Genomic DNA, 24,212 nt, shown 5'->3' on the forward strand with positions numbered 1-24,212 from the left:
ATGCACTCTGCTGCGTCCTGCTGGTTTTGCCTCAGAACTGACTTAATCCCAGTAAGGCCTGAGGCATCCTTGGGTCTGCACTTATTTTATTTTATTATTTTTTTTGCTGTCCTGGCAAATCTTTACGATGACCCTGATGACCTATCCTGGATGCAGGTTAACCTCTCGTCACCTGTACTGATAAGCTTCTGCGTACTTCTGGCTATCCAACTTCAGCATATTTTGTCCACTGGACACGCTGCATGTCTGACTGTTTGCTCTCATTGTGCCTAAAAGCCTTCATTTTGCATTAGGGATTATTTCTCTGTATTCCCCATTGACAGGAACAGTTTTTTAGGGCATTTTCATGGCTTTGAACTGCATAAACTTTTGCTGTAGCCCTTCCCCCTAAACTTGTCTGTTGCCGCTTGCCTTTCTTTGCGACGTCGATTAACATTCCTGTGGTAGCCCTGCTGAGGAGGAGAGAGGACTAATTCACACGTGTGACAGGCCCGAAGGAAGAAAATACCTCTGAAATGGTGTTTTGGAACGCCGGGGGGGGAGTGACAGAAATGAGAGAATGGAGAGACAGATGAAGGCATGCTAGGGTTACAGGGAGTACTTGTCATGTGGGGTTACTGTAGACCAGACCCTGAAAGCCTGTAGTCTTGCATCTGGCTCAGTTTAATTTGCTTGGTGCTAAGCTGGAAAGCAGCGTCATCAAAGTTAAGAGTGAGAGAGGGAGGGATGAAGGGGGAAACAGCGGAGAGCATGCAAAAAACTCCGGCCTTTGCGAATTACCCGGCAAACAAAAGCACCGGCAAGCTGCGGTCAGTGAGACTGGAAGCAGTGCTCCTCCTAGACGCCGGCCCATCTCGGCGTGCCGGATGGCCGGTGATGCTGGCTGCTGCGGCAGAGCAAGACCGCACCTGAACCCTGAGGTCCCCGGGTCGAATCGCGATGGGAGGCAGCACACGAGGGAGGCTCTTTTCAGGGCTCTGTATTCATGGATTCGCTTGTATAAAGACCCTATTATTTGTAATAATAATGAAGAATAATAATGGTTTTTCTCTATTAATAGAGTTTTCGCAAGTTTTTTTTTTTTTACATAAAACATCTGTTGTGTTTTGGCTTCTTTTCTTTCCTGATTATTGACACGTTACCAACGAAATGAACAAGAAACCAGGGACCTTCGTTTTGTGAAGCAGCATTCGTAAGTTGTTCTCAAACACTGGATGAGAAAATCACCAGTTTTTATGGGCCTTGTAAGTCAGCAGCTTATCCATCCATCATAAAAGGGTCACAGTCTCAAAGCAGAGGTCAGGGTTACTCTGGACTGAATACCTGATAAATGGGATCCTTGATAAATATATTACTAAATACTATATTTATGCAAGTAGGCCTAATAATCCATGAGATAAAATGACTTAAAGATATAAAGAATTGTTTACATATGGTTCCTTGAATTTTAAAAATATGGGCTATGAATGACATTCTACTGTATTTTATAAAGATTATACTGTAAATGAATCCCACTACATGTATCCTTTTAAATACAATTTTAAATACGTGCTGTCAAATTTTACTGTTGAATTGTTGCAGCATAAGTTTCTGAATGTTTTAGCAATTCTGAAAAAAAAACAATTTTAGCTGAAAATGCTTGAATGTTGCTGGGTAGTATTTTTCAGTTTGGAAAAAAAACATTGGTTATTTCCTGTCATCACTGACTTTAGGGTCTTTAGGCTGATTTAGTTTTTGTGCGTGTCCACAGAAAGGTAAGGCAACTCTCGAGTCCAGTCAGTGCGTGCTTGCATGTGATCTTTTTCTCCATTTCAGGAAGTTGTAACCCTAAAAGTGTCACAATGCTTTAGGTTTCAAAATACATGTTACACTTGATTTTCTTTTGAAACACCAGATGTGGTGAATTAAAACAAAAAAAAAAGTCACTGGGATGAAACAACTGATAACCAAGTTTAAAAATTTTTATGTAAGGCAAGAATTTCATGTAACCTGGTCATGGAACATTCAGAAAGCTCAGATGTGGCTTTTTTGCCAGCAGTGGCCATGATTGGCTTTTTGATCTGTCCGTCAGCAGACACTGTCTCTGAAGGTAATTCATGCTGCCGTGTAAGCGGCCGTGATTGGCTAACTGATGTGTCAGTCAGCAAGCACCCTCTCTGTAGGTGTTCTTCCCCCACCTCTATCCCCCGTAAGTTCTGTATTCTCTCAGCCATTTCTCCCATCGCTGTTCACCATTCGGTGTCTGACATCTCTGGAATCCCCCCACCAAATTTGCCTGTCTCTCTCTCTTCTCATTCTCTCTCCCGCCCCCCTCCTCCTTTTTAAAAGCCCCGGTATTTGTGTTGAATGTGAATTTTCATCTTACGGTTTGAATCGAGTGCAGCAGAGAACGAGGTTGAACTGAAGTGTAAATAGAAAGAGAGGGAGAAGGCAGGGTGAATGGAGACGTATAAGGTTACAGTCCCAGTGTCTGGCCATGCAGTTCTGAATAAAGTGGGCATTTGATAGCCTGGGAAATAGCTTTCTTTCTGTTTGTAAAGCTGGTGGATAGAGACTAGAGGTGGACTGGGAGAGGATTTGGGGCATTTAGCAGTACCTCTGCTCTGTATCTCGTTTTGTTTCTGCATTGCTATCTGTCTCGGCATCTCATGAATTTTCATTCTGCATAACTACGTGTGACTGAACCCCCCACCCCTCCCCAGTTAGTCTCCTTCCTGGAGAGAGAGAGAGAGCAGCTTTAAGAAGTGGGTGTTGTAAGAGCAGGTATCCAACTTTGACGGTTTAACCTCTACTATCAGCTCTAGATGAGTAACGCTCAATACTCAGTCCCTGCAATCACACAAACATGAGCCGTGTGTTTAGTAGCCGCGTGTGTTTAGTAGCCGTGTGTGTTTAGTGGCTGCGTGAACACCTTTGTGCTGTCACATCTGCACCATTGTTCTCTCTCTTCTACGACGGACTGCTCTGTCACAGACCGGCAGCTTTGTGTCGCATTTCCCAGGAGGTCTTCTTTCCTGTTCTGTCATTGTCCACCATGATGAGTTTGTATGACTTGTTCCCTTTTATCTAGATCGCATGTCATCGTTCTTCCTTTTCTTGGGCAGTAATGCAATACTTTCACAACGTTCACCATATGCAGAATCCTTCCCTAATATGCAATTTAAGTTTAGTTACATACAGGAACTGCAAGTGCATAAACACAGTTGAACATTTTGATTGTTAAATTAATCAGTAGTCGAAGCAAATCATTCTCCTACTGGATGCATCTTTTTCACAGTGAATGTATTACAGAAGAGCAAGGACTGTTCACTCATTAAAGCCCCCCTCCCTCTTTCCCCCTCCCTCCTTCTCCAGTTTAAATGCTGCCGCGTCTGCACTCCTCACTGAGGCCATATCTGATTGGAGCTGACGACAGGGGCGTGTATGATTGCGTAACTGAAAGGGATGAAACCTTCGAGGGAGAGTGAGGGAGAGCTTAGCTCCTTGTGCTAAAATCAGGCCTCGGCGTCTCCTGTGCAGCGAAGCAGGAAGGGCCAGCTGAATAAAGCGCAGGGACGCTGGCAGTGCACCAGTCCTGGCACGAGGCACAGCACAGACAGGTTGTCCTCTCCCAAATCTTTCCGTCAGCCTGAGCGCATCCTTGCCAGTCTGCTCTCTGATTCGCTGCCGTCAGAGACTCTCATCTCATTCGTTTGTTTACATTTTTCTGTTCTGTCTGGACCGTACGTTTTCAGCAGGGATCGGACCGAGGGAGCAGTAAGTGTACTTGTTTCTCACTTGGATGCATTTGGCATGTGTTTGTTTATGCATGCGTATGCTTTGTGAACACCGGTGCGTGATCTGCGTCCATCGTTGTGGGCTGTTCTCCTCCACGTTTCTCCTGATCTCCTCTGAGGTGTGAGTGCCACTCCTGATGCATGTCTGTGTTTCTGTCCGCGCTCCTGTGTGCGATTGCCCCAGCACCTGTGGACCTTTGAGCCCTGAAGTGTTCGTGGGTCAGCCTTGCGCAATGTGCACTTATGTAAGCGCCATTGCCTTTGTGTTGTTCCTCTTCTACAACTTTGTTAGTATTTGGTAACTTCACAGTTGCACAGTTCTACATTGAGAAACCAGGTGCTCGATCATGCTGATTAACATTTCCCTTTTTATGTGCTTTATAATGAATTATTTAACAAAGAAGTGTTTCCTAAACGTGTATGAAATGCAAGAGGCTTTGCATATATAGATGTCAAAGTATAATAAGTATATACCTACTGTCAGAGGTCCATATTCAAGATTTAAGGTTTTATTTACCGTGTGCAACAAGTGTGTTGTAATGCTTTCTCTTTCAGCCACACCCAGTACAATAAGCTACTATCAGTATGCAAATAATACACAGTAAACCTTCGGTGGCGACTTTATTAGGTATACCTGCTTGGTAATGCAGACAGCCTACTCCTGCAAATACTAGATCATGTGACTAAATACACAAAGCATGCCGACAGGGTCAATCGGTTCATTTCCTGTGCAATTTAGCTAAGCGCTAAATAGCTAAGATGCTTGATCTAAGTAATTCCGTGGTGTGATTGTCGGTGCCATATGTAGTGGCTCCAGCATCTCAGCATGAATAGGGTTTACAGAGAAGGGTGTGATGAACAGAAGTGCCACTCGGTGGCTTTTCTGCGGCTGTAAACAGCGTGTTAATTATAGAGGTAAAAGGAGCTCGGCCAAACTTGTTCAAGCTTACAGGAAGGGCACGCAATTGAAACTAACCGCTCAGTTCAACACTGCGAAACAGAATCACTTTGACTCAACTTGTAACTCCTTGAAGAGGAGTCCGAGACAAACAGGGGTTGTCCCTGGTGCTACGGAGGTGTACCTAATAAAGTGCCCACTGAATTATGTTAGCGCAGTCATGGAGTGACACAACATTCAAGACATTACAATCTATATAAAGTCTAGGTGCGAGGAGTATTGTTACTGTTGATTATGCGGATGGCTTGGGGGAAGAAATTGTTTTTGAATCAGGTAGCTGGAGTTCTGATACTGGCAAACCTCCTACTAGACTCTTGGATGAGAAGACCCAGGCAAGTATGGTGTGGGACCTGTGAATACCTTGTGCTTTGATTCGTTGGTGGTCAAGGTGCATCTGAACAATGGATTCAATGTAAATGATCATCTAGGTGAGCCTTTCATGGCCTTCCTGTCCAGAGCTGTGTGTGTTCATTCATCTGTGGTGTGCTGACACACACAAAGAAGGCAAAGGTAAAACCAGTGAAGTGCATGCTGAAAGCACTGATTGTCCCTCAGGGGCTTACCTACGCACCAGTGATGTCATGAGAATAACTGAGGTAGAAGGATGTGAGCATCAAGCAATGGCAGCCACAGCTCAAGGCTGTGAAAAGACCTCTGTCTTTACACACCTATGGTACACATTACCCTAAGGTACAGCATAGCCAGAATCACATTACTCTAAGGTACACCTTGGCCAAGATCACATGACCCTAAGGTACACCTTGGCCAAGATCACATGACCCTACATGCATATCAGCTCAATGTGAGCCGTTCTATTTGAGGCTCAGACTTATGGGCTCTTTTTTACCACACCAAGCACTGTACTTTTGGTATGGTACTTTTGGTACTTTCGGTTTTCCATTGACTTCCGGTTGAGTACCAGTACTTCAAGTACTAAACCACCTGGAGTACTTCTTTGGGACTTTGGGGTGGGACTTGAAATGCTTTGTCGATTGGTTATGGAAATAGATGGCCTCTGAAATACAACACAAACGCTGCCTCTCAGAATGATAAACAAAGTAAAAAAAAAATGGAACGTGGTTGGAAGAACAGATACAACAGAAAGATCAGAGTGGCATGACAAGAAATAAATAAAGCATTTTGTTTCATATACTAGGACTAGCAATGTGATTTTGTTGTAAATTTTAAACTGATTTTTAAACATATATTAGATAATTATTAAAGGAATAATTAAAATTTCAAAGCATACTATTTTTTTCCTATGACAGAGTAACATGGTAAAAATAATTCAGCGAAACTTTAACCCCATGTGCTATAATGTCCAAATACTAAAACTAAGAAAAAGCCGTATCTCACTAGCGATGTAAGAACTACGTGTGCATAACATTCGATGTTGGTATTAATATTGCACATCATCCATCCTCCTACAGTCATTTTTTTTTAAAACTCTTTACAAAATGCCCCACCTCGCCTTGTGATGTCATGTGGCGTCGGTACCAGTTTTTACCCTAGTGGAACACCAGTACCTTGAAGTTCGGTACCTGGTGCGGTGGGAAAAAGCCCAAATAATATAATAACAAACTATGGCGTCATCGCCATGGCAAACCTAGACAGCATTAAAACACAATATAAAAAATATAAACCTGCGTAAATATGCCATTGGCGAACACAAATGTAAAGCTGTGTATCACTTCAATGTAGTTATACTACACCTTATAATTTCCAGAATACCATTATTTTACATTATGTTTGGTATACAAACATTAATGAAAAACAAACACGATTAGACACATCTATTGAACAAATATTTACAAACACTGAACAGCGCATCTGGTCCTTCTGCATAAATGTTTTAATTCTAACGCAGTCAATCACAAAACTAGGAGTCAGCAGCCAATGGCATTCGCCCACAGAAAGGGCGCCAAACTGAGCCCGCCCCCAAACTGTCAAAACCAACCGCCAAACTCGCGCGCCAAAATTTCACCAGAGCACCGAGAGCGCGTGAGAAAAGCTACTAAATCGAGAGGGAAACAGACTGAGTGCGATATTATGATATTATTATGTGGTGTTGTTACAATATTGTGATATTATTATGTGATGTTGTTACGATATTGTGATAGTCGCACACGCAGTATTGTTTCTGTGCACGTGAGTTTTGTATTTTACGCAAGTTTATCTTTTTTTGTGTCGTGTTTTGGCAATTTTTGTGACTCCATACAAACCATTTTGCGGTGGTGGCCTATGCGCTGAATATTTCAGCGTATCATCACATGACATGTTCATAGGTTATAGCTAACGTCAGTCTGATATACTATTGGTCAGATAACTATTTTTGTAGACATGACGATCAGCTGTTTTTAGTGATAGTAATGGTAACTGTTTACCTTGAACATCCAAGAACTTCATGACCCCGTTAAGATTTTCAGCGTTGCTTAAATTCAGTGCACTATCATATCTATAGTTAAGCTATATTGACTGCTCAGACTCAGGGTTGACTGAGTAATGTTGTCGTTTAGCCTAACACTCACATTGTCAGACTCTCACGCAAACAGTCTTGGGCAGTCGGCAAATTTATATTATTCCATTAAAAATCTAAAATTAGCTTTATCAGAAGCGTTGAGGTAGTTTGTAAACCCTACAGACGATTTACAGTGTAATAAAACAGTTACATTCACGTAAACGCATATGCATGTAGTCTCGAATTGAAAATCTCAGTCCAAGCAGCTGAGTTGGCAACTGGGAAAAGAGTGCGTAAGTCGGTCTACGTGACGTCATTGTGTTTAACTGGTTGTGAAATGTTGAACAATTGAATGTGCATCAGCATGCAAAATACTGGTTTGTTTCTTTGAGATACAGTATACTGGGATTAGTGGGGCTAGTTTCAGCTTCCGTTGGGCGTACTTTAAGCCGACCTTTGGCTGGAGATTTTTGGGGGACCTGGCAACAGAGGCTGCCGCTTTCTGAAAATGCTGCCTTGTAAATGCCACCATTAGTATCTCCCTCCAGTACTCTGCGACTTAATAAGGGGAAGAGTTGATGTTATAGTAACGTAAATGTAATGTAAATTGTAAGCACATATGAAATGCAATTTAGAAGAATGTATTCTGATCAGATAGAAATGCAATGTTTTATAAAACTGATAGGTATGTTGCAGTTTTCTTAGCAGAAAGCCTAACATTAGGTAACAGTGCAGTTAACTTCCTAGAATCCATAATTTGTTTGTTTTTAAAGTTCTAAGCATCTTTTTTCTAATAGTCATGCTAGACCAATTATTTAAATTCACGTTGCTTTTTAACCAAGGCTGTTAATTTGATAAACGCACTACATGTCCAATATAGCCATTTAGTCTAAACTCCTTAGGTAATGCACCAAATGTATGAAGGTTTCAGCTGATCAGAGCCTGGATTTTGAGTGTAGGGAAGTATGTTAGGAAAGTATGTTAAGCCAGATGTGTTAAATGTGGTTAAGAACAAACATTTACATTAACTGAATTTACATTTAAATTTACATTAACTGCACCTTCATAATGCATTCATAGGACATGTAAGTATACCTTAACATATTTTAAAGCATTACATTCATAAAGCTTCTAAAAGATATTGTGGTGGCTGTATTGTACAAACATTAAAAACCTTATAATCATATAAAAATATTAATGTCTATTAATACTGGTAAGTTATTTTAGGATGTTAAGGTATACTTGCATGCTGCTTATGATTGCATTATAAAAGTCGGTTGCGGGCAAGGTTACTGTGTCATCTCATGTCTGCTGTTTGGCTGTACACCTGAGTCTATATTCAGAATGGTGTAGCAGAAGAAGTCCTCTGTCTTTGTGGCCCAGGTCATTCTTCAGACTTTACTTGCATGGTAATTTTTTTTTACCCCCCAGTATGGGCGTTCAAGTACAAAATAAGTGCTGTCATTTCCTCCCGCCTTGTCTATATGTGTCTATACGGGGGAGTATGCTAGCACAGAGGGAAGAGAAACGCTTTTCTATTTTGGGGGGAAAAATTCAGGAGTTATTATCCAGCCCTCAGGTTTCAAAACAGGAAAGGGGAAAACTTGCTGTGGAAGGTATTTATCATTAAGGAGGGCTGTTGCTGCTGTTAAACTGAAAGGTTGTTTTGGCCTGAGGTTGAGAGGTGGGTGGGAAGCGTTTGTCAGCATCGTTCATTTCAGCTTGTGTTAGGCAGTGGACACTGTAAATTCCCGCATGAGTGTATTGTGGCCATTTACATACAGCTAGATTTTTTTTTGACCATTCTTTAAGTCTGGTTCAACCCTGTGGGATTTAAAGTCATGCAGTAAATTGAATGTCTTTGGCAGAAAGTAGAGTTAAATTGTGGACAATGGATAGCCCTGTACTGCCTGGGAGAGGCTCCTGGCCAGTGGTCTGTACAGAGGTGGGACCACTGGGGCATTGGCTCCAGTTGAAAGCTGATTGGCTGCCAGAGTGCCCCCTCCCATGTCATTCACACATCTCAAAACGTATCATTGGTTAATGGTAAGATTGGCCTCTCTCTATGAATTATGATTCTCTTTATGGCTCCCCCTTAAATATAATCTCCATGACCCAGCTCAGGAGAAACAGTTGGAACTTTGATGGATGTATTGTAAAATAACCATCCGCTTTCCATCAAGGGTGAAATATATAGCAACAATGAAAAATATTTAAAACATCAATCAAAGGATGCTTACTTGAGATTGGAAGCTATCTGCTCTCTCTGTTTTGTCAGCCTCAAAATCTACCGAGCACTTTTTGACATTAGTTAGAGACGTCATTCACTCCGATTAATGTTTGAAATATGGCCTTGAAACTCTTGTCGGTGGGATTATCCTGCCCTGTCAGTCACGTTAACCTCGTTCCCCACAGTAAGTTAATTGCTTCCTGTGGGTTAAAGTAGGCAATGTTTTAACAGTGCGTAGTAATCCCATCCAATGTGGATTTAGTTTTTTTTTTAATGCTGTTTAATGGCAGTATTAATATTGAATATTAAATGGAGTATTTGTCGACTGATCCCCAGTTTTTAACAATGCAATAAGGCCGGTATTTTAGTTTATGCTGTCTCATGATGACTTGGTTTACTTTCTGGCCTTAACCTCTTGCAAGTGTTGCAGATTCATAAGGCTGAAGGTACTGTATTGGTACTGTGTGGAATTCAGATGAATTTTCCTGATTTTTGTAGCGTGTGTCCAAGCTGAGTGTTAATTGTGTTCGGGGCCAAAAGTATTAATCTTTGTTTATTGTGGCACTGTGTCTCTCAAATGCTTAAGAAACAAATTGATTGTGTAGTATGGGCTATTACCATCTTTAATAATAACTTTTACACAAAAAGTGTGGTAGATGAGCTGCTTATTCACCACCTTATGAAAATGAACTGATTCGTTAGTACACACTTTTTAGGCGTTATATATATGTATAGGGGCGGCATGGTGTTGCAGTGCTTAGCACTGTTGCCTCACACCTCAGGGACCCGGGTTCGAGTCTCCGCCTGGTCACATGTGTGTGGAGTTTGCATGTTCTCCTCATGTCGTCGTGGGGTTTCCTCCGGGTACTCCGGTTTCCCCCCCACAGTCCAAAAACATGCTGAGGCTAATTGGAGTTACTAAATTGCCCGTAGGTGTGCATGTGTGAGTGAATGGTGTGTGAATGTGCCCTGCGATGGGCTGGCCCCCCATCCTGGGTTGCTCCCTGCCTCGTGTCCATTGCTTCCGGGATAGGCTCTGGACCCCCCGCGACCCAGTAGGAGTAAATTAATACAAGTTACTTGAGAAGCCTGAGGTAATACAATGTTTTGTTGGAGCTGGTAGTTAATTGTAGTTCTAAATGCGTATTAGCTTCCTTTGATTATAATCTTTTCATTTTTGGTATTACTTGGTTGTTAAAACCGTGAAACTTTTTGACCTTTGAATGCTAATTGCAGGGTACACGTGTGGTACAGTTTTGTTCCCCAAGGTACAAACAGCATTAATTTACCACCAGTGGTACAAGAGCATTCCTCAGAGTCCATTTCTGTACCTTCAAACAGGTACATTTCCCTACAGCTAGAGTACAATCGGCGGACCCTAGAGAGTACAGCTTCAGTGACAAGTAATTCTACCTTCATAGGAACAAATGGATACTTTGTTTTCTGACTAACCCCCCCCCCCCCTTGCGTATTTCCCTCGTAGAAGATGCTGCTTAGGCTGAGCATGAGACAGGCGGGGGTCGGCCTGCTGGCTGCGCGGAGGCTCTGCTGGCTGCCCCGAGCCGCTCACACCGCTGCCCAGAAGGTGGAGTACAAGCCCATAAAGAAGGTCATGGTGGCTAACAGAGGTCTGGCTTTTCTTTCTCTTCCAAGATGACATTATCTCATAGGACATCGTGTCTCACGCCTTTCGTATTTGTTCCAATATATGATGTGCTAACAAACAGAAATGTGAGATGTTTTAAGATATCTACCACCTTACACATTTGAGAATGGACCTAACCGGTGTAGTACTTCCCTGTGCTGATATTTGAGATGCACCAGCCTTCTTTCATATTTAGAAACTGACCTAACCTGTATAGTGGTTCTCCAAGCCATTGACGGGCTCATAAATTAGTGGTTACACCAGGGACCCAATTCTCTGCTTCATATTTTTGGGGCATGGAAGCGGATTTCCAGAAAGCATCTGTATACTGGTTGTTGACCCAGTTTTAAATTGCGGCACACCAAACACATCGAATTGACAATCATTACGAGTGCATCAAGTCAACAATGCTGACGTCAGCGATGTCAGTGACCTGTCAGCCCAGTTTGGGCAGCTCATTAACTTGAGAAGGAAAATTCAGTGACCCTCCCTTTAGATGCAGTGCTCCAATATGGCTCCTTGTCATTGCCTGAAACTCTCCATCCTCCGTAGGTGAGATCGCCATTCGTGTGTTCCGGGCCTGCACAGAGCTGGGTATCCGCACTGTGGCCGTCTACTCGGAGCAGGACACGGGCCAGATGCACAGGCAGAAGGCTGACGAGGCCTACCTGATTGGCAAGGGGCTGACTCCCGTGGCTGCCTATCTGCACATCCCTGACATAATCAAAGTGGCCAAGGTGAGGCTGCATTGTGGACTATGCTGGAACTGCTATGGCGATTGGTAGGGGTATAACGATACCGTTTGCCCAAGGTTCTGTAAGTTGCCCGGTTTTGGGGCCAGGGTAACAGTATGGGGGGCGGCCTGGTGGTGCAGTGGTTAGCACTGTTGCCTCACACCTCTGGGACCCAGGTTCGAGTCTCTGCCTGGGTCACATGTGTGCGGAGTTTGCATGTTCTCCCCATGTCGTCGTGGGGTTTCCTTCGGAGTGACTGGTGCGTGAGTGTGCTCTGCGATGGGCTAGTCCCCCATCCTGGGTTGTTCCCTGTCTCATGCCTATTGCTTCTGGGATAGGCTCCAGACCCCCCGTGATCCAATAGGATAAGCGGTTTGGAAAATGGATGGATGGTAACAGTATGGTTTCTGTATTCTTCTGTTTAAGAAAATAAAACGCATCACCATTTAATTAAACACCAAACTTTTTATTTTTCAAAATAACCATAGATTTAGCTTGGTAGAAACATGTTTACTTACCCAGTAGGGTGTCCCGGCACAGGGTATATTATCGAACCATTCGCTATGATTTTGCGGTATTACGATGCACCAGTCATTTTCCTATAAGTACTGGCGTGAATATAAGATGGTGTTTTTTTTTCCAAAAAAAATACATCTAAAAATCTGAGGTTGTCTTATTTTTGAGGGCTAGAATTTAAATGTCATTATACAACAGCAGGTGGCGTACCGAATGGCTTAATAATATACTGAACTGTGATACATACCGAACTGTGTGCAAATGGTGTCATTGTACCCTTAGTGACTGGAAACCTACCAGGTTCTGCTGGATTTACCCTCCAGTAATATTGGGGATTATACTTAAATTGTCTGCTTAACGGTTTGCACCTTCCAAGAGTGTTTTGCAGTTCTGTATTTTTCTATTGAACTCCTGGTAGCCCTTCTTTGTCTGAGAACTGACTTAATTATGTATTCGTTTTATTTTATTGGCATTCAGCACAACAGTGATTGTGAGCTCTCTTTACTGTAGCCTTTGGTCTCAGTGTGAGTTTTTGTGGACCTTCTCTCAGGGCTGACATATCATATTAACCCAAAAAGCATATTACTCCTCACAGTGAATCGAATCTCATACTCCCCTGAGAAGGTCTTCAGAAACCAAAAAGGCTTCCAGTCTCGCATCTGCTACTATGCATAGTCTTTCACATTCAAACTGTCCTGCAGGGGATGTATGCAATACAGAAACCCAGGAGATAAAAGCTTTAATCACAGCGAGGGTGTCTGCCAAATGATGAAGCCAAGTTTCCCTCTGTAAGAGCTTGTTGGGTGGAGAAACCCCTGCATTATGCACTCCCCCCCCCCCCCTCTCCCAGTGTCCGGAGGCGTGCATGAAATGCTGGTAATCTGAAGCGGGTAGGACAGGCTGCAGCACGACTCATCCGTGCTGGGAGGGTTCCAGTACAATATATTCCTTTTAAAACAAGTCAGGGTTTCTGCAGTGTTTCTGCAGGTCTCACTCCTGGCCCTGTTGTTCACTGGCATCCCAGCTTTTTAAACAGCTGAGTTTAGGGTTTAACTAATGCGTATAGTTGGATCTATCAAACGGAGACTTGGAAAAATCACAACATTTCTTTTTAAATCAGTGCTAGTACCATATTAGGGGTGGCACGGCAGTGCACCTCTGGGAACAGGGTTCGAATCCCCGCCATAACTCCCTGTGTGGAGTTTGCATGTTCTCCACATGTCATCGTGGGATTTCCTCCTGGTACTCCGGTTTCCCCTTCCAGAGTCCAAAAACATGCTGAGGCTAGTTGGAGTTAATTTCTTGTAGGTGTGTCTGTGTGGGTGAATGGTGTGTGAGTGTGCCCTGTGATGGGTTGGCACCCAATCCTGGGTTGTTCCCTGCATTACACCTGTAGCCACCAGGATAGGCTCCGGACCCCCCATGACCCTGAGTAGGATAAATGGTGACAGAAAACGGATGGATGGATAGTACCATATTTGTGTTTGCCAAGTAATATCTCATTGAATGAGATGTTCATATTTAAGCAAGCTTTTTAATTTTTTATTTTCAATTATGTCTGATTTGAGCTGCTAATTAGTGATTACAATGAAGCGCTCAGTCATATCCTTCAAATAGGGTATTAATCTGGATTGATTAATCCAAGTTTGAAGCCTGAAGGATTGGTTTATCTAAATTAATAATGCATTGGTAATTGCTCCTGTTATCGTAAGTCTGATCTCAAAAGAAAGTTCATGGTAAATGAACCATATTTAATTAGCACAAACACACTTGTAGCTATTTTGTGGTGTTTCTCCACTGGGGTGTTTCTTAGCTAATGAATGCAATTGAAAAAATAACAAATGTGCTCAATGTCATTTGAAACATGGGATTCATTCAGATTTATCACAGATTGACTGAGGCTAATTAGTAGCTAAAACCAGTGAACACGCAGGAATTACTGCAGAAATCAGAGGAGCATCTGGGAGGAGCAGACACATTCCAATCCATGCAGTTTGCTGTGATTGATCTGCTTCTGCTTGAATGAACTTGCTTTTTCATAAGTAAGTAATAAAACTAATCTAGGTCACGCCTTCTCTTCTAAATACCTATAGGTTTAAAAATCCCTTTCTAACTTCTGATCAAAGATCTGCACTTGACTGTATGGGTGCCGGTATATGTTATTAATTAATGCACAGCTTTAAGCTCTAATATATGCATTTTAGTAAAAGTTACATCCTTCAAACAGGGTATTAACTTGGACTGATTAATTCAAATTTGAAGCCTGAAGGATTGCTTAATATAAGTCAGGGCTCTTCAACTCTGGCCCTCGATTCCAAATCCAGGCCTTGTGTTTAGTTCTCTCAGGTAGTTAGTTTAATAATTACTGATTCTGATTGGCCAGATGCTTCACACCTGTTTGGCAAGTAAAGAATGGCTGTAACATCAGCAGTGCTTGGCCCTTGAGGACCATGATTTGAACAGCCCATAGTTAATAATGCATTGGCAATTGCTTCTGTTGTTATAAGTGTGATATTAGAAAAGTTCATGTTAAATGGACCATATTTACCATGAACTTTCCATCTACATAATCCCTGCACATATTTCTTCTCGTACTTCCTCTCTCATTTAACGCTCTTAGAAATTACTTTGACGGCATCAGCTCTTTCATTATATTTTCATTTCATTTTAAATATGAATTTAACCGTGGTCCTCCTTCTAAGGTATTTTTTCACCTTTTCCGTGCTTCTGCTCACCCTCCCTCTCTCCCGTCATCCCTGCCGCAGGAGAATAACGTCGACGCCATCCATCCCGGCTACGGCTTCCTGTCAGAGCGCTCCGACTTTGCGCAGGCGTGTGCCGATGCCGGCGTCCGCTTCATCGGCCCCTCCGCCGAGGTCGTCCGCCAGATGGGCGACAAAGTGGAGGCTCGCGCCATTGCCATCCGCGCAGGTGCACCTCCGCTGACACCTCCACATCCATAGCGTGCTCATGGAGCGCTTAGCGTTATTTGTTTGGTGTGTGAATATGGTCTTACCGCATTAGATTACAGTAGTACTAGGCCATAATCCATAATCCATAATCCATGCACGGAGCAGACAGGTAGAACTTGCCAGTACCTGAAATGTGACTCTCATTCTCATTAGCATATGACCCCCAGTGGAAGAGTGTGATCTGCCTGTTTGTCCCTCACATGGACTCCATCTAATCGGGGGTATTTAGCTCTTCAATGTTCGGTCTTTCCTCCCCAACAGCATATTCTTGAAAACACAACACGTAAATACTGGCAGTTCTGAAAATATGAAATCCATTAAAAAGTGGATAAGTATGAAAATACCAGCATATACTCAGCGACGCAGAGTCTGACATACCTGGCTGAGGGCATCGTATATATTCATATCACATGCTGTAATGAACACGGATGCCCTGCAGTCACTGCGTTACTTGTACAGCCTATTAACACACACACGTAAGGTTACGCCCCTTTCCTTGATTGGCTGTCATTGTCACATTGGCAGGCGTTCTGTATACAAGGTGGCGCGGAGCCATTTTTTGTATTGGATGAGCTCTGACTCCATTAGAAATTCATTCTGTTGGACCAAAATATGAAGTTTCTGAAGTTCTGTATCTCTGGCTTGGTAGATGTAGCAGCCAATAATGTAATAGCAGCCAATAATGTAATAGCTGCCAATAACATCATTTTTCCATTTGCAATGTAATAAGTTGATAATATACTACCTGGCCAAAAATGTAATACATTATCTACAACCAATAGTAGTAACTTTTTTCCGATATTGTTATAAGTTATTACATTACTGGCCAGTTACATTTTTGACTTATTACTTTAAGAATTCATTACTTTATTGACGTGTTACTACATTATTGGTAGTAACTGTGATTGGCTGATACGTAATATCTGCCCATATTGTAACTGACGGTAACAATACTTTTTCCATTCGTAATGTAATTAGTCAGTAATATAATAACTTACCAATAATCTAATACATTTTCGGAACAATAACATAACTTTTTCCCAATAATGCAGTAAGTTATTACATAATTGGCCAGCTGTTACGTTATCGACTATTTACCTGTATATTTCTGTGAAATACAGAGCTGATCTTTGGAAGTGTGTGTTTGTTCTCTAATGCTGGTTTACACTTTGTTGCAATGGCCATATGTGAGGACCGAAATCATCTGAGGGGCCTCATAGAGCTTCCTGTGAAACAGCCCCCCACTCCTGTAGGTTTGAGCGTACACATGAGAGTCTCTCACTGGCTGTGTCATGATGTGCAGGTGTGCCAGTGGTCCCAGGGACGAACGCCCCCATCTCCTCCCTGCAAGAAGCCCAGGAGTTTGCCAACACCTACGGCTTCCCCATCATCTTCAAGGCGGCATACGGGGGTGGGGGCCGAGGAATGCGGGTAGTGAGGGACTACGAGGTGAGGAGGGGCCTCTGGGGGCAGGAAAATCAATATGCAAAGTAATATGTGGCGAGCGGGGGAAAACAGCACTTCTGGTGGTGGGACGTAGCAAACTGTATACTTATTTAAATTGATGGAGAACAGTTAAAGTCTTGGCTTTCTGCATAAGGTACCTAAACTGGCCTACGCAGGCAAAACAGCAACTATGCTGACTTCAAATTAGAATCAGGGCTTCAGAGGTTTTTGACTGTCCATCTATATGTGTAGGAGGTAAATGACAGTTTTCGTCAAACTCATCTAAGATATTTTGTAATGAGGGGTAAAACAGAGTGTAAGAGACCTTATTTCCATCATAACTCAATTATTAATGAAATTTACAGTTAGTGTTCTGTCTTTGTAAGGCAGTAAACTACTGACATTTTAAATTCTTTTTACTAATAAAGGAAAGTAGTTTGTGTAATTTAGAACAAAATATGGAAAGGTCGGCCGCGTACATCTCTCGCACCTTGTGTTGCTTATTCTCCTGAGACATATTGACTGTCTCCTAATGGTTATGTAATGGCCTATTGAATCTGATTTGTGGGTGTACAGGAGCTGGAGGAGAACTACCAGCGTGCATACTCCGAGGCGCTGGCAGCGTTCGGCAACGGTGCCCTCTTCGTGGAGAAGTTCATCGAGAAGCCAAGACACATCGAGGTGCAGATCCTGGGTGAGTTCCATGCCGGGGAGTCGTGAGGTGTGGCTATGTCTATAAAGTGAAGGTACTTTGTTTAACCTTCTCAGTTTTAGAAAAAGAGTCTGTTAGATTTACAATAGAAATGAACAGAAACAATTACACATTACTAAATGCAGAGGTGGAAATTTCTGGTACATAAAGTAAAAATCCAGACCGAGAGTTTTTTTCTACCTATCTGTGTGCTGTGACTCTATGTACTCAGCTGGTTGGTTGAAACTAAATCTTGGACTGGATTTTTACATTATGGACCTGAGCCTTGGACCTGGTAGAAAATGAAGCCTTTGCTTTCTAAGAAAGCCAGCTCTGTGACTTTGTACAGTCGGACTTCATATCGTATTTGCGCAGAGAGATTTCTTCCGCATCAGTTTTCAGCAGCATCGGTTTTGTTAAATAACAGTGGTGGTTTTGTGAGGCCCGTCAGAGGCTCCGCCAACATTCCGGGTAGTGATAGGATTTCCTGCCACAATGACATGGGATACAGGGGGAAAATATCTAAGAAGTGCTGTTTAGACCCAATACTCCAGTCTGACTCTATCAACGTTAGCTTTAACCTGACTTTAAGTAGACATCAGTGATCACATTCAGGGTTTAATGTGGCACATAGTGTTTTTTCCCCATGTAGCTACCTGCCTGTCAAATTATGAGACCGGTTGTATTTGCTTATGGTGAGGAATGAGGTGGGTGGTATCTGCTTTCCGCTATTGTGCTTTGTGAAAACGGGTCCCAGCTAAGGTGTAAGAATCAGGAAACCAGACTCCACCATTAGCTGCAGGTTATTTATCCTGTTTAAAATCATTAGTTATGAGGTATAAAATCCAAATTCTGTGACAATAAAAAAACTACATTTAGCAGCTGTATCTCAAAGCATTGCATTAAAATTTTAGAAAATGTATATTTGTAGGCAAAATTTTGTGAACCCTTTGGAATTATCTGAACTTTGGAGGTATTGATGCTGATGAATTCAGAAAGGGTTACATTGGTTTATAAAGAGTCCATCTGGTCACAGTCTGGCAGATAGTTTACAGATGGAATAAATTCCGCACTGTTTGTCTTCTCCCTAGGAGTGGGTCTCCTACAAAGATGAGTGCAAGGTCACACTGTAGAGACCTCATACGCGTGATAAAGAACTTTAAGATGACAGCTAAGGATCTGCAGGTGTCCCTTGTACTTGCTGATATCTGTGTTCATGCATCTACCAAAGAAAACATTGCTGTCCATCTCAAGTTTGATAAAGACTCAGAAGCACCTGGATAATGCAACTTGATTTGCTGCTGTGCTTTTGGTCTTAGTCAACAATAGGGTGTCTTACTGAAGTCATTCCAACTTTGACAATAGCCAAGTCAGAGTTTTCATCTCAATCCCACTGAAATTCTGCTGTGTGATCTGTAGCAGCAGCTGCAGAAAGTGTTTAGTTGGGATTATTGCCAATAAGGGAAGATGTACTATGGTTCTGTTCCTCTGCACTAGGTACCGTGCTTTTGATACTTAAAGAAAATGAACCTATGGAGGTTGTACGTGTTTTGGAGGCAAAGCATTTGCATAACCAATAGACAAAGAAAGCGTTTGAAAGTTCCATGACAAAGAACCGAAACAGTACTCCAGGGCTTTGGAACTTTTGGTACTGGTACTCCACTGGAAGTCAATAGAAAAAGGTAAGTACCAAAAGTACCGTAACAAAAGTATGGTACCTGGTGTGGTGGAAAAGTGCCCTAGTTGCTAAGTATAGGGATACCTTTTCCATAAATGACCTTGATTATTTAAATCACTTGCTCAAAAAATGTAGGGAATATCTAGATTTTCTATATTATGATCTGCCAAGGACCTATGTGGGCTAAAGGCCAATTTGACGTAACACGGACCTTCTGGATGGTGACCTTTAGTCCAGATGGATCCGTTCCAGAGCCTTTGTTACAGAAAAAAATGTGGTTGTACATACCTTGGTAGGATGTCTTGGCATAACTTTTCATGCCCTCTTGGTGGAAAAGGACAATAACATATGTATACTTAACTAAAACATGCATAAATTAAACAGTGAACATTGTTACCTGCAGGTATGTGAAACTGCCCAGTGTTTATGCTGGTATGCCTGAGTTTGTGCCATGCAATGGACCGGCGTCCCGTCCAGGCTTTTCCTTGGCCCTGCTTCTGGTAGTCAGTTGTGGAATATGGATTTTGTACACTACCAGTCAAAAGTTTTCGCACAAACAGAGATTTTCTACATTTGCATGTTACTTAGCATTTACTAAAACTCTATTCTGCATTCATATACACTCTATTCTTTGCTGACAAATTTACAGTATGTTCACTATCTGAGTGCCTTTATTAGCAAGAAAATGTCATATCTTTTATTCATCAGTAACCTCTAGCAGTTATAACAGCACAGCAAATTCTTTCTACATGGGACATTAAATATTGCTGTTTCACAGGATGAAACGGTTAGCAAGTTAAAGGACAACCTACAACTTGACTATGCCATCACCACACAACCAGTTAACTGGTCTGACATGCACTGTTGCATATGGTTTACATACTCTTTCCATGTTACAAAGGAAACTTGTTTTATTTTACTTATATTTTCATTTATTGTTGTTCTCTCTACTTTCCAGTGCTTAACAAGTCTATGAAATAAATGGGAAAAGTGGTAAAAACCTGTGATGTGCCAAAACTTTTGACTGGTAGTATATATTATAGCAGTATCGTTGCTCCTGACCGATCCACTAGGTCCAAAGCTACTCAGGCTTCATAGCAGACACATATTCACCATTAAATAAAAATCACCATAAAATAACACAGCCAATCCGTGCTCCACACCGTGCAACAGTTCACATGGTGATATTCAGCATAAAAAATAAACAAATGAATAAAGCAATTATTATGGTGTTTCAAAATAAATCTTCGCTCTGACACATTTTCTTCTGCCATTGCCATGGACCATAAGGTTACAGCTTGTGCCAGACTGCTTGTCATAAAGCATTACGGAGTTCTCATAAAATACCGATTTATTTGTCGGTTTTGTCAGTACTAATAAGCTGTGTGCCCTTTCAGAAAACAAGCGCCGTAATGGGGCCTTTGTGATGATAAATGCACTAATCCGTGTTGCCTTTATCCCATTTTCATTCTCCAGGCTCAACACATTATTATTAAACATAATTTGGATGAAATTTGATTGTTTGAGCACTAATACTAATTAAATATGAACTGATATATTGTGATAACGAAAGCTAAATTTAGATGTAATCACTGACGCAAAAATGAAACGGTCTGTTATCTTTTGGCCATTACCGGTGTTTGGAAATGGGGACGCGAGATTCCCGAAGCAGCACAGATCCAGTCGGATGCAGATGAGGAATCCTACGGAGTTCTGACGCGAGTGATTAAGCTCAATCAGGGTAAATTAATGAAGTTCTCGGCTGGAATGAAAGGCAGCAGAGAGTGTGCGCTACCAGAAAGGCGCAGACTACCAGCCAGCTGAGTTACGATCTGTAAATACGTTTCTTGTGGTTGGGGGTGGGACGTCACGCTGTAATAAGTGTCTCAGGAATAAATGACTTCAGATGTTCAGGCCGTCTGTTATGCTTGTAAGAACTTATGTCTTGCGTTCCCACCGTTTGCTAGTCACGTGAACATAATGAGAGCCAAGAAATGTACATGGTTCCACAATAGGCGTGGATCTATGTGGAGGTGTGTGCGTGCTTGTTTTCACCTAATGTTCCTTCTCACTGCTTGTTATCTTACCGCGCCTCTTCTCGGTTTTTGATAGGATAAAAAAATACACGTGCAGCCCATTTCAGATGGCATCCCGAATAGAGGAAATACAGATTGTACATTATATACAGGTATTGACATAACTGTAGGCATATGTGATTTAAAGGTTCAAATGAGCAATAATTTCTTGTCATAACAGCTCAAATGCACGGACAATTTGAGCTGTTATGGCAAGAAATTACCGTGCATTTTTACCGTCACTGCAGTTGCACTCCTGTGTACCAGTTATGTCAATTCCCGTTTATAAACCACTTAACATCGTTATGTAACATAGTGTATATTGCCAGTGCTGTGGAGTATCAGGAAAACTAGGGATAATTGTTTTTTCAGTTTTATAAACATCTTCTCCTTAAAGCACAGTTGCACTACCTTGCTAAACATTAGTAATATTTGGAGGAGTTATGCAAGAAGATTACTGTATTTCTTTGAACAACTTACCCTGTTCAATTCTTTGGTCTCTCCTATACAGCAACTGAATGTAATTTGGATTGTAGTTACTCAAATTAGTGGTTCTCAGTAATCCTGAATTATGTGCCATGAATGCAGCAGTACTCACAGCTGTTAACTGATAGAAATCACTGTCCTTCTTGCTGCATCTCTCTGATCCGATTGATAATGCCTGTCCTGTGTCCACCAAGTCTTTACACGTCTCATATGCCAAAGGTTGGCTCTGGTCTCTTGAATGGGATGTGTTACAACGGCTTCTCTGTGGGGTTTATGCACCTGAGCTTGCTGTGATCTCTGCTCTGATTGGCTCTTTACCATATAGCCCTGTTGGTGGTCGCAGGATCAATGAGTAGTGTGGATCTCAGGTTATTAGAAAGACCTAATGTCATTCCCTGTCATTCCTTAGGTGACAAATACGGCAATGTCATCCACCTGTACGAGAGGGACTGCTCCATCCAGAGGAGGCACCAGAAGGTGGTGGAAATCGCCCCAGCCGCCCAGCTGGACCCACATTTGAGGGACAGGCTCACCGCCGACTCCGTCAACCTGGCCAAGCAGGTAGCTGTGGGGCACAAGGGGGGGCGCAGACGGAGCAGTCGTGGGGTGTATGAGTATCACGAATATGCAAGGCCTGCAAGATTTATGCACAGATCTGTTAAAGAAGCTGGCGAAACAGCCTTTTCTGTAATTAAGAGTGCTGCGTACATACATTATCCAAAGGCGATTTTGTGACATTGCAGATGAGCTCTCATTCCCCAGGGAAAAATAATAACAGAAACAAACAGAATTAAATTCGGTACCAGCCGACACAACCACAGGTGCCCTTTCGAGAACATGCTTGTAGTACAGTTACAGAACAGCGATTAATCTCTGCTGTGGGTAATTATCGAAACAAGTAAATATCGGAAAAGGTATTTGCTTAATTTCCATGAAACAAGGAAGAAGGAGTAAGCTGACAATGAGCTCAGACTTTATTGGATGCAGTTAAAGCTGTAAGGTGTGAATTGCCAAATCCCCATTAAGATGAAAGAGGCCTGTTTCTGCAAAGTAGACATATATTTTGCTTGACAGCGCTGGAGCTGGCTCCTTGTTTTCCTGGTCCTTAAGTTCACTGCCCGTGACCTGGATCTTTCCTGGAGCTCTGGGCTGAATGGGATCTTGGTAGTTAGAGCTGTTGTCTCTCACCTCCAGCCCTTGGCTTCTGTTACTCGTTGTGGGTATTTGAGTGGTTTTTTCCTGGTGTTGTTTTCCCCAGAAACAGTTAAGTGAACATGCAGTTAGTCTCTGAGTTGCCCCTTGTGTGTGATTGAGCCCTGCAATGGTCTGTCTTGTGCTCTGTATTGCCTGGGATAATCTCCAGGCTCCCTGTGACTGTGTACTGGACACACAGTTAGTGGCTGGATGGACGGGTAGATGGATGGATGGATGGATGGATGGATGGAGTTACCCAAAAGCCTTTCTTCCCAGTCTTCATGTTTTTATTATTGTGTTGACCAGTCAGGCACACTGACCTACAGTAAGTTGTATAACTGCAGTCTGGTTCCCATTTGTTTTATCACTTTTTTAAATCACTCACTCTATTCTTTAATGAGGAATAAGTTTATAACAGGGGTGGGGGAGCTTAAGCAAAAGCAGCCCCCACCCACCACATAACCCTGCTGCCATTAAAAACCAGAAGCAGCATTTAAATTTTAAAATGTGGCTGCTTTTTAATTCTCCTGGCCTGGATATTGAGCGCAGTCATTAAGTGGCAGAAGAGAAGCACGCCGGCAATAAGGAGCGGCCTCCGTGAGCTGGATTCAGGGTGCATGCTTCCCGTCTCGCTAAATGCGACACCGGAGATGTGTTAATTCAGCTGAGAAATGCGAAAAGAAGAAAAAGCCATTCCGTGAGTAGAATGGTCAGACTGCAGCGGTAAATAATTAATAACAAAAGGGTAGCTTCAGTGCTACGTCAGGCATACGACACATGGAACCCCAGGTAATTCATGCTGACACCTACTGCTTTATATTCTGGAGACTACCTACTGCTATCTGTGGTTGGTGCCTTTTATATTACTTAATTACTTTTGCATTTATTATTAATTACAAGTATCATTCAATTACTAACAGTCTTGGGGAGGGTCCCTTGTGATCTAGTGGTCTGGGTTCGGGGCTCTCATTAGTACAGCTCAGGTTTGATTCCCAGTCAGGGAACGCCACTAATCAACTGTCAAAGTGTGGCTCTGTGGTTTAGGGCAGTGTTACTGTGATTGGAACTTTGCTGGTTTAAATCCCGTGGTTGACAGAGGAGTCGCATCACCGTCGGGCCCTTGAACTCGGAGTGTTGGATAAATGGCTGACCCTGAGATGTGACCCTAATCTTTACTTTCACTTGTATGTGTGTGTCTCGTAGGAGAGCGAGATGGGATAAGCAAAGAATTTTATAGAAAAACAATAAAGGTATTCTGTTCTATTAGGCCAGACAAGCTATTTCCTGCCTTTCCTGTGACAGAATTGTTTTCCCTAAGAATAGGGCTGTGTGGGGTATTATGGTAATGGAAGT

General features: G+C 42.4%; 1 protein-coding gene across 4 annotated transcripts in view; it reads left to right on the top strand.

Moving 5' to 3' along the window:
• Positions 1-3,448: 3,448 nt before the first annotated feature.
• Positions 3,449-24,212, top strand: part of LOC125750292 (pyruvate carboxylase, mitochondrial-like) — a 112,200-nt gene continuing 91,436 nt past the window's right edge. The window contains exons 1-8 of one of the 4 annotated variants that reach the window (XM_049027873.1): positions 3,456-3,599; positions 3,738-3,756; positions 10,906-11,050; positions 11,620-11,804; positions 15,083-15,248; positions 16,593-16,738; positions 17,312-17,429; positions 22,075-22,226. In XM_049027873.1, coding sequence (XP_048883830.1) covers positions 10,909-11,050; positions 11,620-11,804; positions 15,083-15,248; positions 16,593-16,738; positions 17,312-17,429; positions 22,075-22,226 — 909 coding nt within the window. In that variant the 5' untranslated portion in view covers positions 3,456-3,599; positions 3,738-3,756; positions 10,906-10,908. Of the gene's footprint in view, positions 3,757-6,609; positions 6,774-10,905; positions 11,051-11,619; positions 11,805-15,082; positions 15,249-16,592; positions 16,739-17,311; positions 17,430-22,074; positions 22,227-24,212 lie in introns of those variants that run through there. The other 3 variants (XM_049027872.1, XM_049027875.1, XM_049027874.1) reach the window with 3 other exon arrangements.

Source organism: Brienomyrus brachyistius, chromosome 10 (assembly GCF_023856365.1).
Source record: "Brienomyrus brachyistius isolate T26 chromosome 10, BBRACH_0.4, whole genome shotgun sequence".
In the NCBI taxonomy this organism is placed as follows: domain Eukaryota; kingdom Metazoa; phylum Chordata; class Actinopteri; order Osteoglossiformes; family Mormyridae; genus Brienomyrus; species Brienomyrus brachyistius.